This window comes from Brachionichthys hirsutus, chromosome 23 (assembly GCF_040956055.1).
Source record: "Brachionichthys hirsutus isolate HB-005 chromosome 23, CSIRO-AGI_Bhir_v1, whole genome shotgun sequence".
Taxonomy (NCBI): domain Eukaryota; kingdom Metazoa; phylum Chordata; class Actinopteri; order Lophiiformes; family Brachionichthyidae; genus Brachionichthys; species Brachionichthys hirsutus.
This window is the reverse complement of record NC_090919.1, coordinates 7,596,670-7,615,575: the sequence shown is the minus strand read 5'-3', so window position 1 is coordinate 7,615,575 and position 18,906 is coordinate 7,596,670. Positions and strand designations below refer to the sequence as shown.

The following is an 18,906-nucleotide window of genomic DNA, read 5'->3' as shown; positions in this document are numbered from 1 at the left end:
GTGTTCTTGATAAATACCTGTCTGGCGATAGTATGGCAACTAAGGTGATCAAAAAAGTCAATCAGAGAACAAGATTTTTGGGCACAATGTCTGCTTTTGTCTCCGGACGCTTGCTGGAGCCTCGTTCAGCCCCTCTTTGACTATGCTAGCACCTCCTGGTATTCAAACATCAAAGTGTCCCTGAAAACCAGGCTCCAAACCTCCCAAAACAAACTGATTCGGCTACTCCTCAATCTGGGGCCCATGACCCACCTTCTTCCTGGACATTTTGCTAGCCTAAAATGGCTCAGGGTAGAAGACAGGGTTAAACAACTCAAAATGGGATTGGCATTTAAAATAGTCAATGCAGCTCTGCCCTCAGTCCCCTCAATCCCTGCATACCTGAATAAACACCTCCACAGATTTAGTGACACCCACAGCCACAACACTAGAGGGAGCTCAAACAACAACCTGATTACCCCCTCCTATAGGACTAACATGGGTAAATCATCTTTCTACAATACTGCCCCCTAAGGGTGGAACTGTTTGACTCCTGCCCTCAAAACATGCACCTCTTTGGCCTCCTTCAAAACGGCCCTAAAAATACACCTTTCAGGGGGACAGAAACGGAGATAGTCATCACGACTCTCTCCGGAACAACCCCCCCCCCCCCTTTTTGTCCACCTACGTTGTACATATTATGTGTCTTTTTAATTTATTGTTATTTTGCATCAATTGAGTAATTTAATATTAGTTTTATTTGTATTGTTAAATGTCGATGATTTATGTACGAAGGACTTTCAACGGAAACAAGACCGCAAGGGCTTTTTAGAAATGCTCCTCTTAGACAGGATGTTTGACTGTACTTGTACTGTAATACATGCTACTGTGTGACTGTACTTGTACTGTAATACATGCTACTGTTTACTGTACTTGTACTGTAATAAATTCTACTGTTTACTGTACTTGTACTGTAATACATGCTACTGTTTACTGTATTTGTACTACTGTTTACTGTACTTGTACTGTAATACATGCTACTGTGTAACTGTACTTGTAACTGTACTGTGTAACTGTACAAGTAACTGTACTTGTACAGTTACACGTACTGTACTTGTACAGTTACACAGTATGTATCTCCTACCATCGTCCCCTTCTGCTGCTTCCTTATCTCCTTTCTGCCGCATGTCCATAAAATCAAATCGCTCTTATTTTGCAAGCGACCGGAAGTCGTCGTCGTCGTCCCCCCCCCCCCCCCCCCCCCGCCTGCACTGAAGCAACCGATCCGGGCTCCATGGCCGGTGGACCCGCGATGCTCCCAGCTCCCCGCCGCTGCACAACAGCCCCGCTGTCACCGGGACCGGGACCGGGACCGGGACCGGCCCGGGGACGCCGCTATGCTTCTGAGACGGAGAGCCAGGTAACCGTTGCTCGCGAGGAGGAGGAGGAGGAGGAGGAGGAGGAGGAGATCCAGGGAGCCGCGGGGATGCAGTGATTGTCGGCTGAGCAGGGACAGAAGCTGCGCGCCCGCGCGCGCGCGTGTGTGTGTGGTAGGGGGGGGGCTCTTTCATGTGGAAGCCATTACGGGTCTGTAGAACGGGGGCGGGCAAAGGCGTCTTTCTGCTATGGCGGAGGCTGCGGGTCTGAAGGAGTCTCAGAGCGGCCCGCTCCGGTCCGCTCCGCTCCGCTCCGCTCCGCTCCGCTCCGGTCCGCTCCGCTCCGCTCCGGTCCGGTCCGCTCCGGTCCGCTCCGGTCCGGGGATGGGCGCGCAGATGCGGCTGTGCTCTTATTGTGAAATCACTCGAGTGAGTCCCGGAGTCTACGTGGCCTTCAGGCTGCTGCCCCCCCCCCCCCCCCCCCCCTGATCAGGATTCTGGTGCATCTGCTGCTGGTATGGATCCAGATCAAAGGCAGCTGCAGATGTGAGGGGCGGAGCTTGTGCCGGGTCAGCTGATCGGCTCCCCTCTGGGGACTCCTGTCCCGCCAGGGACATGATGACTCCTTGTCCCGTGAGGGGTCGCCATAGCAACCCTACCTTCTCCTCTTCACCCTGTCCTTTGCATCGTCCTCCCCAACACCAGCCACTCTCATGTCCTCCCTCACTACGTCCATGTCTCTTCTCCTGGGTCGTCCTCTAGTCCTGTCCTTTGCATCGTCCTCCCCAACACCAGCCACTCTCATGTCCTCCCTCACTACGTCCATGTCTCTTCTCCTGGGTCGTCCTCTAGCCCTGTTCCCTGGCAGTTCCATCCTCAGCGTCCTTCTACCAATATAGTCCCTGTCTCTCCTCTGGACATGTCCAAACCATCAAAGTCTGGTCTCTCTGACCTTGTCTCCAAAACGTCTAACCTTCACTGTCCCTCTTATTGTCTCATTTCTAATCCTGTCCAACCTGGTCCCTCCCAAGGAGAACCTCAGCATCTTCATCTCCTCCACTTCTAGCTCCGCCTCCTGTCCTTTCCTAAGAGACACTGTCTCTAAGCCAGGGGTCGGCGACCTTAGACACGCGTGTCACGACTGGCACACCTCTACGTTCAGGCACAGTGGTTAGCACCGTTGCCTCACAGCGAGAAGGTCGTAGGTTCAAATCCGATCCGACTTGTGTCCATTCTGTGAGGAGTTTGCGTGTTCTCCCCGTGTCTGCGTGGGTTCTCTCTGGGTTCTCTCCGGGTTCTCTCCGGGTTCTCCGGGTTCTCTCCGGGTTCTCTCTGGGTTCTCTCCGGGTTCTCTCCGGGTTCTCCGGCTTCCTCCCACCAAAGACATGCAGCCTAGGCTGATTGGTGACACTAAATTGTCCGTAGGTGTGAGTGTGTGTGTGGCTGGTTGTCTGTCTCTGTGTTGCCCTGCGATGAACTGGCGGCTTGTCCAGGGTGTAGCCCCGCCTCTCGCCCATTGGCTGCTGGGATTGGCTCCAGCTTGGCCCGCGACCCGATTGGGAAATGAATGAATTAATGAATGTCTATAAAATTAAGTATTAAGTAACATATCTTTATTAACAAAAAAGAAAGAAATATAAAACAAAGAACAAATTTATTAACATTGTTTTTAATTTGCCTGAAATTAAAATAAATAAATGAAATGCTTATTTAAACTACAAAAATGTTTTGACCAACGGAACCTTTTAATTCAGAAAAAATAACAAAAAAATTATAAATTAAAACTGATCAGCAACATTAACTTTAATATATATATATATATATATATTAAAGTTAATATATATATATATATATTAACTTGCTCGTCTCCCACCATGAAGCCAAGCGCTACAGACGCTTTGTCATATTTCCTCGTCTTAGCTTCCGGTTGTCTCGCTACCTCCGTCTGTCTCCTTGTCTTAGCTTCCGGTTGTCTTGCTACCTCCGTCTGTCTCCTTATCTTAGCTTCCGGTTGTCTCGCTACCTCCGTCTGTCTCCTTATCTTAGCTTCCGGTTGTCTCGCTACCTCCGTCTGTCTCCTCGTCTTAGCTTCCGGTTGTCTCGTTACCTCCGTCTGTCTCCTCGTCTTAGCTTCCGGTTGTCTCGCTACCTCCGTCTGTCTCCTCGTCTTACCTTCCGGTTGTCTCGCTACCTCCGTCTGTCTCCTCGTCTTACCTTCCGGTTGTCTCGCTACCTCCGTCTGTCTCCTCGTCTTACCTTCCGGTTGTCTCACTACCTCCGTCTCTCTCCTCCTCTTACCTTCCGGTTGTCTCACTACCTCCGTCTCTCTCCTCGTCTTACCTTCCGGTTGTCTCGCTACCTCCGTCTGTCTCCTCCTCTTACCTTCCGGTTGTCTCGCTACCTCCGTCTGTCTCCTCGTCTTAGCTTCCGGTTGTCTCACTACCTCCGTCTGTCTCCTCCTCTTACCTTCCGGTTGTCTCGCTACCTCCGTCTCTCTCCTCCTCTTACCTTCCGGTTGTCTCACTACCTCCGTCTCTCTCCTCCTCTTACCTTCCGGTTGTCTCACTACCTCCGTCTCTCTCCTCGTCTTACCTTCCGGTTGTCTCGCTACCTCCGTCTGTCTCCTCCTCTTACCTTCCGGTTGTCTCGCTACCTCCGTCTGTCTCCTCGTCTTAGCTTCCGGTTGTCTCACTACCTCCGTCTGTCTCCTCCTCTTACCTTCCGGTTGTCTCGCTATCTCCGTCTGTCTCCTCCTCTTACCTTCCGGTTGTCTCGCTATCTCCGTCTGTCTCCTCGTCTTAGCTTCCGGTTGTCTTGCTACCTCCGTCTGTCTCCTCGTCTTAGCTTCCGGTTGTCTCGCTACCTCCGTCTGTCTCCTCGTCTTAGCTTCCGGTTGTCTCGCTACCTCCGTCTGTCTCCTCGTCTTAGCTTCCGGTTGTCTCGCTACCTCCGTCTGACATTACTGTCCTCAAAGCAGTGTCCCGTGTCTTTCAGTGCGGGTGGGCTGCTGAGTCTTGTCCTGAGGAGGTGTGTCTCCGGTGTTGATACTTGTGGAGTGGTGGTTTGGTCTCCCTGATGTCCAGGTCGCTGCATCTTCACTGGACAGAAGACACTTTATTGATCTGTGTGTGACAGGACTGACACCTGGATTGCAATTCAATATGAATGAATCGGCCTTTAATCAGAAACGGTTAAGCGTACGTATTTCTAAAACAAATGTCTTGTATTTATTTCAGCTTGAAGTTAAGTCGAGCAGCGAGATGGTATTTACTTATTTATTTATTTATTTATTATTTATTTATTTAGATGGTATTTACCCTCGCCGAAGGGCAGGCGAGGGTATTGCAATTGGGCGCGTTTGTTTGTCTGTCCGAGCTCATAACTCAAAAACGAGGAACCCAATCGACTTGAAATCTTTACACAAGCAAGGTGTGAGGGTCGTGTGGCTGCACCGGCTAAATGGCCTTATGACGCACACCTGTGTCTGCCTCACTCCTGGACCTGCGGCGTACGGATTGGCTGCGGTCACCCCGGACACACCTGAGGCAGATTACCACCGGCCTTCATAAGCCCTGCTCCGCCCGCCGTTCCCAGTGGGACTATTCTGCATGGATCACGTCTCTGTGTACAGAACGTCCTTCTGCTGCTCCCCGTCCCTGGGATCCGCCTCGCCCTCGCCGACCGCAGCTGATCTGTGCGCCCGGGTCGTGCGTCGCGTTTTCCGTTTGTTAACTGTTTTTGTCTGAGCTTGCTTTTTGGTTTGTCCTTTTGGCTGCGTCTTTTTGTTAAACTAGATATTTTCGTTGGGCTCCGGCCGCCCCGTAACCCGTGACTCTTCTGATGAACATTTATCAGTAAAACATCAAAGTCACGTTTGCACCGTCTCTGTCCTCTGTTCCTCGGGGTCCCCTCGCATCGGTCCATAACACAAGGTTCTGTCCGTGGCTCGGTCCTCCCCGAGAATCCGGATCTGGATCCAGATTCTAGAATTATTTTTACATCTGGAATTGTGCCTGTGCTGTAAACTGCCACTTTAAGAGGGAGGGACACGAATGGCATGATGGGAAAAAGAGTCCAGAAGGAGTCTTGTAGTACGTTCCGGAGCAGCAAGCTAGAGCAGGTTTGGCCCCTCTGATCCGGAAGCCCTGTTTACTGTCTCACAAGATCCAATAGTCTTTTGGAGGCGGAGTCTGCAGTCTCTGATTGTCTTTCTAGTTGATCATTGATAAACCAATCAATGATTGTGATCGTCAGTAACTCCCACTGTCTCTACAGCATTGCTGAGTAGTGAAACTTGTGACCAGTGACTAGTATAACCAGTACTCACTAGTATAACCAGTACTCACAGTACTCACTGATGAGCACAAATAAAACAAATGTCAACTAAAAAGACAATCAGAGATTGCAGACCCCGCCTCCAAAAGACTATTGGACAGTTACAAACACGTTACAAACACGTTGTGTGTGTCTGCGTGTGTGTTGTTTAGTGTCGGGGTGTGTGTGTGTGTGTGCTGTTGAGTGTCGGTGTGTGTCTGCGTGTGTGTTGTTTAGTGTCGGGGTGTGTGTGTGTGTGCTGTTGAGTGTCGGTGTGTGTCTGCGTGTGTGTTGTTTAGTGTCGGGGTGTGTGTGCTGTTGAGTGTCGGTGTGTGTCTGCGTGAGTGTGTTGTTGAGTGTCGGGGTGTGTGTGTGTGTGTGTGCTGTTGAGTGTCGGTGTGTGTCTGCGTGTGTGTTGTTTAGTGTCGGGGTGTGTGTGCTGTTGAGTGTCGGTGTGTGTCTGCGTGAGTGTGTTGTTGAGTGTCGGGGTGTGTGTGTGTGTGTGCTGTTGAGTGTCGGTGTGTGTCTGCGTGAGTGTTGTTTAGTGTCGGGGTGTGTGTGCTGTTGAGTGTCGGTGTGTGTCTGCGTGAGTGTGTTGTTTAGTGTCGGGGTGTGTGTGTGTGCTGTTGAGTGTCGGTGTGTGTCTGCGTGAGTGTTGTTGAGTGTCGGTGTGTGTCTGCGTGAGTGTGTTGTTTAGTGTCGGGGTGTGTGTGTTGTTGAGTGTCGGTGTGTGTCTGCGTGAGTGTGTTGTTTAGTGTCGGGGTGTGTGTGTGTGTTGTTTAGTGTCGGGGTGTGTGTGTGAGTGTTGTTTAGTGTCGGGGTGTGTGTGTGTGTGTTGTTTAGTGTCGGGGTGTGTCTGCGTGAGTGTTGTTTAGTGTCGGTGTGTGTCTGCGTGAGTGTTGTTGAGTGTCGGGGTGTGTGTGTGCGTGTGCTGTTGAGTGTCGGTGTGTGTCTGCGTGAGTGTTGTTGAGTGTCGGGGTGTGTGTGTGTGCTGTTGAGTGTCGGTGTGTGTCTGCGTGAGTGTTGTTGAGTGTCGGGGTGTGTGTGTGTGTGTGCTGTTGAGTGTCGGTGTGTGTCTGCGTGTGTGTTGTTTAGTGTCGGGGTGTGTGTGCTGTTGAGTGTCGGTGTGTGTCTGCGTGAGTGTGTTGTTTAGTGTCGGGGTGTGTGTGTGTGTGCTGTTGAGTGTCGGTGTGTGTCTGCGTGAGTGTTGTTGAGTGTCGGTGTGTGTCTGCGTGAGTGTGTTGTTTAGTGTTGGGGTGTGTGTGTGTGTGTTGTTTAGTGTCGGGGTGTGTGTGTTGTTGAGTGTCGGTGTGTGTCTGCGTGAGTGTGTTGTTTAGTGTCGGGGTGTGTGTGTGTGTTGTTTAGTGTCGGGGTGTGTCTGCGTGAGTGTTGTTTAGTGTCGGGGTGTGTGTGTGAGTGTTGTTTAGTGTCGGGGTGTGTGTGTGTGTGTTGTTTAGTGTCGGTGTGTGTCTGCGTGAGTGTTGTTTAGTGTCGGTGTGTGTCTGCGTGAGTGTTGTTTAGTGTCGGGGTGTGTGTGTGTGTGTTGTTTAGTGTCGGGGTGTGTCTGCGTGAGTGTTGTTTAGTGTCGGTGTGTGTCTGCGTGAGTGTTGTTTAGTGTCGGGGTGTGTGTGTGTGTTGTTTAGTGTCGGTGTGTGTCTGCGTGAGTGTTGTTTAGTGTCGGTGTGTGTCTGCGTGAGTGTTGTTTAGTGTCGGGGTGTGTGTGTGTGTGCTGTTGAGTGTCGGTGTGTGTCTGTGTGTGTGTTGTTTAGTGTCGGGGTGTGTGTGTGTGAGTGTTGTTTAGTGTCGGGGTGTGTGTGTGTGTGCTGTTGAGTGTCGGTGTGTGTCTGCGTGAGTGTGTTGTTTAGTGTTGGGGTGTGTGTGTGTGTGTTGTTTAGTGTCGGGGTGTGTGTGTTGTTGAGTGTCGGTGTGTGTCTGCGTGAGTGTGTTGTTTAGTGTCGGGGTGTGTGTGTGTGTTGTTTAGTGTCGGGGTGTGTCTGCGTGAGTGTTGTTTAGTGTCGGGGTGTGTGTGTGAGTGTTGTTTAGTGTCGGGGTGTGTGTGTGTGTGTTGTTTAGTGTCGGTGTGTGTCTGCGTGAGTGTTGTTTAGTGTCGGTGTGTGTCTGCGTGAGTGTTGTTTAGTGTCGGGGTGTGTGTGTGTGTGTTGTTTAGTGTCGGGGTGTGTCTGCGTGAGTGTTGTTTAGTGTCGGTGTGTGTCTGCGTGAGTGTTGTTTAGTGTCGGGGTGTGTGTGTGTGTTGTTTAGTGTCGGTGTGTGTCTGCGTGAGTGTTGTTTAGTGTCGGTGTGTGTCTGCGTGAGTGTTGTTTAGTGTCGGGGTGTGTGTGTGTGTGCTGTTGAGTGTCGGTGTGTGTCTGTGTGTGTGTTGTTTAGTGTCGGGGTGTGTGTGTGTGAGTGTTGTTTAGTGTCGGGGTGTGTGTGTGTGTGCTGTTGAGTGTCGGTGTGTGTCTGCGTGAGTGTTGTTTAGTGTCGGGGTGTGTGTGTGTGTGCTGTTGAGTGTCGGTGTGTGTCTGCGTGTGTGTTGTTTAGTGTCGGGGTGTGTGTGTGTGTGCTGTTGAGTGTCGGTGTGTGTCTGCGTGTGTGTTGTTTAGTGTCGGGGTGTGTGTGTGTGTGTTGTTTAGTGTCGGGGTGTGTGTGTTGTTGAGTGTCGGTGTGTGTCTGCGTGAGTGTTGTTTAGTGTCGGGGTGTGTGTGTGTGTGTTGTTTAGTGTCGGTGTGTGTCTGCGTGTGTGTTGTTTAGTGTCGGGGTGTGTGTGTGTGTGTTGTTTAGTGTCGGTGTGTGTCTGCGTGTGTGTTGTTTAGTGTCGGGGTGTGTGTGTGTGTGTTGTTTAGTGTCGGTGTGTGTCTGCGTGTGTGTTGTTTAGTGTCGGGGTGTGTGTGTGTGTGTTGTTTAGTGTCGGGGTGTGTGTGTTGTTTAGTGTCGGTGTGTGTCTGCGTGAGTGTGTTGGTCGTTCTGCGTTGCAAAAGCCTCGGATAGGCGCTCGGGCCTAAGAATCATTTAAAAATAAACATCATCTCTGATTCACTTTGTCTTTTCATGTTGGTGTTTAAAGATACCAGAACAATCTAGAACCTTCTGGTGCTGATCCAGATCACCATGTGGACGGTGTAGATCCGGTTAGGGGGGGAACGAGCTGCTTGGGGGAGGTCTGTGCTCACTGAGTGCTTTTCTTTCGAAAATGTAATACTTGTTGTATTTTCTTCTGATGAAGATGATGATGATGATGATTCCTTAGTCTCGCTTGTTTTGTTTCTCATTCACCTATTTTCTTCTTCCCTACCTTGTCCACCTGCTCTGTCCATCTCTTCATCTTCATCACCCTCCCCCCTCTGTGAAATTGTCTCTCTTTCTCACTCCATCCATCCCTTTCTTCATCATCTCACGCCATTGAATTGACCTTCAACAATTCCTCTGAGCAAACGCTCTGGTTTCTTTCTCTCCATCCATCCTGCTTCCTGCTCTCAGGATGCTGCGGTGGCTGGTGTGTGGACGGGTGGGTCCGGTGTGGATGTGGAAGGCCCTGCTACTCTTCATCGCCATCGGGTTTGCTGGCCAGCTACTGGGCGTCATCTTCAACAAGAGGTAAGACTCCAAGAATACAAGAAGGGTTCCCATGATGGCACGGGATGTTGTGTGTGCGTGTTTTGGAGAACGTACGTTCTGAGCACCACTTTTGTGGACGCCTCAACACAAATGATGTGTAACGTGTAAGGCTTATGGAACGAATGAGTTATTCTTGAAATGCGTTTTTAACGTGACACAACGGAGAAACTTACCTTCAGCGTTGTTGGTCTACCTTTTAGTTTGGTCCATTCTCAGGATGGACCTGAGGTGTTGGTCCGTTGACCTGGACCTGAGGTGTTGGTCCGTTGACCTGGACCTGAGGTGTTGGTCACTTGACCTGGACCTGAGGTGTTGGTCCATTGTCCTGGACCTGAGGTGTTGGTCCGTTGACCTGGACCTGAGGTGTTGGTCCATTGACCTGGACCTGAGGTGTTGGTCCATTGTCCTGGACCTGAGGTGTTGGTCCGTTGTCCTGGATCTGAGGTGTTGGTCCATTGACCTGGACCTGAGGTGTTGGTCCATTGTCCTGGACCTGAGGTGTTGGTCCGTTGACCTGGACCTGAGGTGTTGGTCACTTGACCTGGACCTGAGGTGTTGGTCCGTTGACCTGGACCTGTGCCTTTGTGGATGCTCATTAGCTGCCGACCTCTGACCCTGACCCTAAACTAAAAATCTTGAGTTGATTATGGCGGCACAATCGCCCTATTCCCTCTCCGCATGCTCGGGCCCCCATCCATATATGTATGTGTGTGACTGTTTCAAGGGGGGTGCAGGTCCTCCTTCCAGTCGGTTAGTAAAGCAGGAGATTTTAATTATCAGCACCTCCTTCATTTTGAGAGAAGGAGCTCATTGGTGAGATCAGCTGCTGGAGAGGTGGTCATAAAGAAAGTCATGCTAGTCCATGGAGAGGAAGTGACTGATAGTCGTTCGGAACCGCTACCGAAACCACTCTGGGTAATGAGGGGGGTTAGGGCTATGCAGAACAGCAGGGGGGGTCGAGCATCTGGACGGTTGGAGAACAAGTTACGTCTGAGTTCGGTTCCGACCACCTGGCCATAAGTGGGACAAAATCAAAATGGCCGATATGAGGGACATACTGTCGGGGTAATTCCCTGACACCCTGTGTAATAATGATTAAAGCTTGGATACTTTACCGGTAAGGAGGGACTCTGTTCGCCCAGCAGCTGCGACCAAAAGACCCCCCCCCCGGGACCTCGCGGCCTTTTTATTAACACGGTGAAAGTAGGTGGTTCTCAGGTATTTACATAGATCCCTACCCCCTTCGGTGAAACTAGAGACAAAGGGATCTCTACCTAGAGAAACCCTCGTGGTCACCTCCATGTTAAAAAACTCTACAATGAAACAATGAAAATAAAACAATAACTCTGACATTTCCCTTCTGGAATTTTCATTTCACATGGCCTAATACTTAGACTGTAACATCCTTATCTCTATGGTTACTACAAAACATTCGGTGTTCACCAAACATGCTTCAAACACTATACTAGAACTAAACTATCAGAAAACAATCATAAAAAGAATCAATACAATCAAAATCAATACCTGAGTTCTTACATTCATAACCTGAATCAGGGAGGAAAGCGAAAAACCCGTATTTGCAGATTCCACCTCCATATACCAGACTTCTTTCGAACGGGAAAATTATTTCCGAATCCAGCTGCACCTGCGATTATCTTTAAAGACACCTAACTCAGGATATGAAACACTCTCATGGTTATATCTTGATACACATTCAAACATCATATTCATCTTCATCTTCGACTTCTCTTGTAGCTAACAATACAGCATACTCCTCTCGCATTGCTACGTTAAGAGCTTCACACTTCTCAGTCATCATTACATTTGTTGTAGCATTTAGCATCCTCGTTACCATTGCTCTCAAACAGGGAAGAATACAAGCGGAAAAACAAAGAATTCAATCTCTCACCACCTCTCTCTGATCAGACTTCCTGTCTGCATCTCTGGATCGTCTGGAAAGAGCCGTTTCCTCCTACAGTGCAACGGATGGATTCAGGGGGAACTCTGGATGTTCACGTCTCGTTGGTGTCGTCAGCATGACCCTGAGTGGTCCTCCGTTCCTCGGTCCGGACCATCTGCTGCTCCCCGATAGTTTCCATGAAGACGCCAACACCAAACACGCTCTGTAGATTCGCCCTCCTGTCGGGACAAAGAAAAACTTCGGCAGATCATTTGCTCTCTGGACATCGTTCAGAAAGAGTGTGCTTCATCTTTTCACTCAACGCTTCCTCTTCACCAAATCGATGTACTGCATCCATGGCTTTTGGTTTCTTCCGTGCATTGGCCAAACCTCATTTTAGCCTTCTCTACACTAGCCTAGCGCTCTGATATGCAGTGACAATACAATACAATACAATACTTTATTAGTCTGTCCCTTGGAGGGCAGTTTGGTTTGCAGCAGTTTGAACTGCTGCTGGTCGCAGCGTGCGCATGCGCCCGGGCGATGCGTCTCGCCTAAGGACGCAACGACAGCGTACACACCGGCCTGAGCCGGGGATCAAACCACCAACCCTCTCAACGACCCTCTCAACCACCGCGCCGCCGTCGTGACGTCTGATCTGCGTGTTGTTTCACATCTTCCCACCTGATTCACAAAATCATTACCGTTATAACTACACTTATTAAGGCTACTGTAACAGCATTTAGTGATTCTACACGATCATACACATCAAACCAAAAAAAATTATGATTATTTTTATTCTTCCAGAGTAATTATTGATTTAATTACTGCTGTGCAATCCCTCCTGTTTGAACTATGGAAGCATTCCATGGTTCAAACTTGCTTCCATTAGTAAATCTAGTCTACTCTATTAGCATTAGCCTAACTTTGCCGGTCTCCTGGAAGCTATTGAGGCACTTTCATCTCAGAACAAACAATCCTTTCATTGACACACAATAAAACATCTCTGAACTTCTTCCTTCCTACAATCCACTTTACCACCGACTGAGAACCCATATGTTGGCTGAGAGGTTATCTGCTCCCAGTCCCGTCTCGCTAGGGTAGAAAAACAACAATAACATTATATTTACATTTTATTCACAAATGTCAAGTCCCTAATTCACGTCTGTCTTTTGTCTTCTCATCTACCTTCAGTCTAAGGTCAGTCTTCAAAGTCAATAGTTGTGATCCGTCTTAGGTTCGTGTGTGTGTGGGGGGGGGGGGGGGTTTACCTTTCCGTCGAGTCAGCATCCATTCTTGGCATTTCTGTAGATCCCTGAATTACCTTAATTTTTAATCTAATCTGCAGTCTCTGCCAGATTTTTCCTGCAGCCAGCCTTTTGTTCTCGAGGACTCCTTGTGGCTATGCTGTAGTCACGATTTGACTCTCAAACAAAAGGTGTCTGGGTTGAGATTCTCACCTCTCTCGTTTGGAGCGATGGGCCCTATCTCTCCAGACGGTCATGCTAATTCCAGGATTCACACGAATATTCCCTAACTTTTGGTTACCAATCCTCAAATCGTCCTTCACTAATCTTCATTTGACAACTATGTTGATCTGGGGTTTTCCTAAAATGCATTTTATTTATTTATTTATTTTTATTCTGTGCAAGCACTTTGATGTGTGAGGTCTCCATTTCTCCTGGTCGCCATTTTGGAGTTGTTGTCTGCATGTGGTTTCTGTGCAGCGTCCATCTTCAATTCACCATGCGGCGTGTCTGTCTGCTCTGAAACAGTCTCCATCTAACCCTAACCCTGTCTTTAATCCAGGGTTCCTGTCTTTAATCCAGGGTTCCTGTCTTTAATCCAGGGTTCCTGTCTTTAATCCAGGGTTCCTGTCTTTAATCCAGGGTTCCTGTCTTTTAATCCAGGGTTCCTGTCTTTAATCCAGGGTTCTTGTCTTTTAATCCAGGGTTCCTGTCTTTAATCCAGGGTTCTTGTCTTTTAATCCAGGGTTCCTGTCTTTAATCCAGGGTTCTTGTCTTTTAATCCAGGGTTCCTGTATTTAATCCAGGGTTCCTGTATTTAATCCAGGGTTCCTGTATTTAATCCAGGGTTCTTGTCTTTAATCCAGGGTTCCTGTATTTAATCCAGGGTTCCTGTATTTAATCCAGGGTTCTTGTATTTAATCCAGGGTTCTTGTCTTTTAATCCAGGGTTCCTGTCTTTAATCCAGGGTTCTTGTCTTTAATCCAGGGTTCTTGTCTTTAATCCAGGGTTCCTGTCTTTAATCCAGGGTTCTTGTCTTTAATCCAGGGTTCCTGTATTTAATCCAGGGTTCCTGTATTTAATCCAGGGTTCTTGTATTTAATCCAGGGTTCCTGTATTTAATCCAGGGTTCTTGTCTTTAATCCAGGGTTCCTGTATTTAATCCAGGGTTCTTGTCTTTAATCCAGGGTTCCTGTATTTAATCCAGGGTTCTTGTCTTTTAATCCAGGGTTCCTGTCTTTAATCCAGGGTTCTTGTCTTTTAATCCAGGGTTCCTGTCTTTAATCCAGGGTTCTTGTCTTTTAATCCAGGGTTCCTGTATTTAATCCAGGGTTCCTGTATTTAATCCAGGGTTCTTGTCTTTAATCCAGGGTTCCTGTATTTAATCCAGGGTTCCTGTATTTAATCCAGGGTTCTTGTATTTAATCCAGGGTTCTTGTCTTTTAATCCAGGGTTCCTGTCTTTAATCCAGGGTTCTTGTCTTTAATCCAGGGTTCTTGTCTTTAATCCAGGGTTCCTGTCTTTAATCCAGGGTTCTTGTCTTTAATCCAGGGTTCCTGTATTTAATCCAGGGTTCCTGTATTTAATCCAGGGTTCTTGTATTTAATCCAGGGTTCCTGTATTTAATCCAGGGTTCTTGTCTTTAATCCAGGGTTCCTGTATTTAATCCAGGGTTCTTGTCTTTAATCCAGGGTTCCTGTATTTAATCTCGGGTTCTTGGTCTCGGGGTTGAAGCAGTTTTAAGGCTTCATTGACTCGTTTTCTTGCTCGTCTCCAGATATGATGCAGAGCAGATTTGGTGCATGAGTCACCTGTTGATGAACCGTGTTTTAAATCTGACTCCTGATTTGTCTGTAAAAAGAAACTTTCTTTTCTTGGAGGTTGTCGGCTCCTCTTCCTCCTCCTCTTCTTCCTCCTCAGTTGGACTTTTCTCCTTTGTAAGGACGTTCTAATAGACGTTTGCTAGTTTACAGGTCTATTTTTTTTAGTAACGTGTCACGTGACCCAGAAGATTCACAGGCGAATGTTACGTTGGAGAAAATACGGTTGGTTTTTCAAAATAAAATGCCTGTGAGACTCTAATAATCAATACAATGAAAATGGTACAAATTATTTCTCTTTTCTGTGCGGCCCGGTAACAAACGCCTCCCGGAGGGTACCGGACGAGTTATGCTGTTTCTCCTCAGAAAGATTTGTTGTGTCTAAATGATGCTCTGCAATCCTTTGATCCTTGTAGCTCCAAGTCCAAGGAAAATGTCCCTCACCACCTTCATGCACTTTTCTTCAGTTGCGCCTGTTTAAGCTCCTTTCCTCTCTTCTTCCGCCAACAGTGTCCAGCCAGCTGCTCACTCCGTCTTCTCGTCCCCTGGAGCTCACGGGCCCTCGTTGGGCTCCTGTCAGCCTCATACCCATATCATGTTCCTCAAAACCCACAAGACGGCCAGCAGCACTGTGCTCAATATCCTGTACCGCTTTGGAGAAGAGCGCCACCTCTCCTTCGCCCTTCCACTGGGCTACCAGCTGGGCTACCCAATGTCCTTCAACGCTCACCGGGTGAAAGGCTACCGAGGTCCCCGAGCCGTCGAGTTCCACATTATGGGCAACCACATGAGATTTAATAAGACAGAGGTGAGTCCTTCAGGAGAAAGGGTGCTGAGACAAATCCACAGGATGTACTCGTGCCGTTTATACTGTAGTACTGCAGCTGCCCGGTCTCTAAAGACTTGAGTCTGTTTTCCTTGGGAGGGCAGGAGGATGAATCAGAGGCCTCCTGATCAGCACCAACATCGTATGCAGAGGGTGCAGTGGTCAGTGCGTCCATCCACTAGTGTCCTTCACAATATAAATGCAGCCTCAGAGGAGACGGTAGCGTCTCCCCTGGGCCAGGCCTGAGCCCGGATTAAGGGTGGCAGCACAAATGGCATCCGGCTAAAAGGCTAATTTGATGTGGCGACCCCAGACGGGGCAAGCCCAGAGGGGAAGAGGAAGAGGAAGAGGAAGAGGAAGAGGAAAAATTAAAACACAATATAAGATCAGAAATCCAGTTGGTAGAGAAAGACATCAGGGAGACCAAACCACCGGGAGACACCTCCTCAGGACAAGACTCACCACCTGCACCTGAAAGACACAGGACATGTCCAGGTGTTAGCCAGGGAAGACAGGTGAAAGACGTGGGACGCTCCTTTGAGGACAGTAATGTGGAGGAGGATTAAGACACCACCTATCAGCAACACACAATGCTGTCCTGACGTCCGTCCCCAAAGTCCCCCCCCCCCCCAGCTTACCTGGGGGGACGACGACGACGACAAAGACCCTCATGTTATGAATGCTAATGACTCCCGATGATGCACCGCCCCCCCCCCAATGAGATTCATGAACATCTAATTATATTTACCGTATTTTCACGACCTTATGACGCACCTGCTGATTCGCCGCAGTCTCATTAACAGCTGATTTTTCGGTATTTCAAACGTACAAAGGGCGCGCGGATCAAAAGGCGCCGGCATGATAGGTGCGCAAAATAAAGCAGGAGAAAAACTGAGTTTGGTACTCGCGTCTTTAATCGTCATCAATCAAACAAGCATACTAGTGCGCGTTTTCAAAAATAGAGCCGGAGCAAAACAGAGTCATTAATCAAACCCATCAAAGTCCTCATCCTCTGTTTCTGTAGTGAACAGCTGCGCTAGATCTACATCAAACATGCCGGTCTCTTTCTTCACTGCCAGAGTCTCTTTCCGTGCGGCGGCGGCTCGGAAATGAAGCGAACAACGATGCTAGCAGACAGTTAGCCGAAGCAGCTACAATCCAGTCAAACGGTGGCGCTGCGCTGCCTTCCACTCTGAGTGGAACTGTGTTCTCCTTCTGTCGTCCAGCGCTCCCACGCAGCTCGCAGTTTAACGTTGAACGGTTGCCGTTCTTTGGTTAATCCACCGGGGATGACGATGTTAAGCTAGCTTGCTAGTTAGCCCGTTAGCGCGTTAGCTAGCTTCACTCCGGTTTAGACCGTATCGGTGAGATCGCCGCGCAAGGAGTCGCAGATCGCAGGAGCCGAGTTGCTGCAGGTCTTCTTCTTGCTTCCTCCTCTTCCTCCACTGATTCATTAATGCTGGATTCTCTCTCCGCTGCTCTATTCCCGTGTTCTGCTGCGGGACCGACAGCCTCGGCAGCCGCTTCGTCAGCACGCCATAATAGTTTACTATGGTGAAGCGCGTCGGAGCGTATCACTCCGCCAGGCGCCTGACTGAGTCCGCCTTACAACAACAAATAGGCCGCGCGGACCAATGGACGCGCTGCACATTTCGAAAAAAATCTAAGACTTTTAGGCGCGTCCTATGGGTGTGAAAATACGGTAATCTGATTTCAACATTTCATTGTGCTTTTTATTCTATTGAATATTAAGAACGGAATAAAGCCGACAAAGAAATAAGACTAGAACAGAGCACAGACCTTACCCAAGCAGGTCACCCCCCCCCCCCCCAGGTGGTGCCACACTCACCCTTCTCATCATCTCCTCCTTGTGAGGTCTCTCCATGATGGATCCGGGCTTGTTGGGGGCGCTGGCAGTCTTCGTCTTCGTCCTCGTCCCACAGGCGTAGGTCACTGTGGGGACGACCATGATAGAGGCGGAGCTTTGTAGCGTAGTGATGGCGTTGGAGGAGCAGATGTTTCGGCGCCGTTGGAACACTCCAGCAGCTTTCTCCACGTCTCCGGTGTTTGAGATACGTGACGTTCTCAGCGTACTCCGTCCCAGAGGGGGTGCTGGCAGACTTTGGTCTCGTCTTTTCTATCGGCTAAAGCGTAGCCCGACTTTTTCTCCGTGCTCACGCAGATTGTCGGTCATCTCGAGCTAGCTGCAGGGATTCAGCAGCAGCGCCACATCAATCGATACCTTCTGATGTACCACTGCTGGAGGAACCGTATACTATATACATATATATACAATCGAAACTCCGTTTGTGAATCGAAGCTGTTCTTTGACTGCATTCGTAAACCGAAACAATTTAAATGAATGTTCATCCGGTTAATCCGTCCTCCTCGTTTAAAACCTTTATTATGGGTTTATGTGTGGCAAAAATATAGAAAGGAATTAAAGATAACCTAAAGTGAGCTGTTGTGGCTCCGCCTCTGGTCTGATGGTCCTCTCCGAGCTCCGCCCTCCCGCTGACCTCTGGCAGCATGAATACCTTTTAAAGTTGGTAAACTGTGTTCTCTGTATGTTTCTTCTGCTTTTAGGTGGCCAAGGTGATGCCTGCAGACACCTTCTACTTCTCTATCATCAGGGACCCCGTCGCTCTGGCTGAGTCTTCCTTCGCTTATTACAAAGGCGTCGCACCTGCCTTCCAGAAAGCCAAAGGCTTGGCTGAATTCGCCGACGACCCGAAGAAGTATTACGACGGTCGTCTCCATAACAACCACTACGCCCGCAACCTGCTGTGGTTCGACTTCGGTCTGAACCACAATGCTAACTTCTCCATGGCACTGGCTCAGCGGGGCGTGGCCGTGACCCGCCAGGCGTTCCAGTTGATTCTCGTGTCTGAGTACTTTGACCAGTCGATGATCCTCCTCAGACACGCCCTCTGCTGGCCGCTGGACGCCGTCGTCTCCTTCAGCCTCAATGCTCGGCAGCAGAAGCCCAACGGCATGAGTGGAAGCTGGGTGGGCAACGTGGCTGTAGCGGCAGCTGGCATCGGTGCGAGGCGAGGACCTCCACCAGCCAAAGCGATGCCCAGTCTGTGCCTCACAGACCAGCAGCGCGAGAAGCTGCGACAGTGGAATGCCTTAGACTGGCACTTATACCGAGCACTCAACCAGAGCTTCTGGAACCAAATCGGCAGGTTTGGACACGCCCGGATGGCGCAAGAAGTGTCTCTCCTTAGGACACGGCGGGAAGAGCTTGCCCGGGCGTGTCTTAGGGATGGTGGGAGGCGTGTTGAGGCATACCGGATTCGAGATAAAAACATCAGGCCATTCCAGAGCGGACTAGTCAAGATTCTGGGCTACGAGCTCCAGGAGGGGCTGGACAACAGCACCAGGACGGCCTGTCTGAGAATGGTCCGGCCTGAGATCCAGTACAAAGACTTGTTGGACGCTAAACAGTTTCCACATCCGCCAGCCGCTCAGGCCCAAGTCGGGCAACAGCGTCGGAGCCGGTTCCTCGAGGCGGACGGCTCCTTTTTAAGACCAGATCTATCCAGGACAGGAAATAGGCTGCTGGGGACACAGAGTCGGGAGAGGACGGCTGAGGACAAAGCAGCTTCTGTTGCCTGATCAAGACGAACCTTTGGCTCCAGTCTGTAGATGTAAAGGTTCTAACCTACATAACGCAGAATACTTTCAGTATCAGTCATGAATATTCTGTTCCATTAGACCCCCACGCTGGACCTCAGATCATTCCTGTCTGCTGGAAGCTTCTTTGCTTGGCGGTGCACGCCCCCCCCCCCCCCCCCCAGCTTCGTGCACCCCATCGTGCTACCAT

At 49.5% G+C, this 18,906-nt stretch overlaps 1 protein-coding gene across 1 annotated transcript; it reads left to right on the top strand.

The window, feature by feature from the left end:
- Window positions 1–1,376: 1,376 nt before the first annotated feature.
- On the top strand, window positions 1,377–18,698 carry gal3st4 (galactose-3-O-sulfotransferase 4). The gene is made up of 4 exons (XM_068756187.1): window positions 1,377–1,399; window positions 9,147–9,263; window positions 14,762–15,059; window positions 17,664–18,698. The coding sequence occupies exons 1-4, from the start codon at window positions 1,377–1,379 to the stop codon at window positions 18,696–18,698; spliced, it is 1,473 nt and encodes a 490-aa protein (XP_068612288.1).
- The last annotated feature ends 208 nt before the right edge of the window (window positions 18,699–18,906 follow it).

Coding starts and splice junctions, on each gene's coding strand:
- gal3st4 (XM_068756187.1), top strand. CDS start 1,377: ATGCTTCTGAGACGGAGAGCCAG. Junction 1,400..9,146: donor CTTCTGAGACGGAGAGCCAG/GTAACCGTTGCT, acceptor TCCTGCTCTCAG/GATGCTGCGGTGGCTGGTGT. Junction 15,060..17,663: donor TGAGATTTAATAAGACAGAG/GTGAGTCCTTCA, acceptor TTCTGCTTTTAG/GTGGCCAAGGTGATGCCTGC.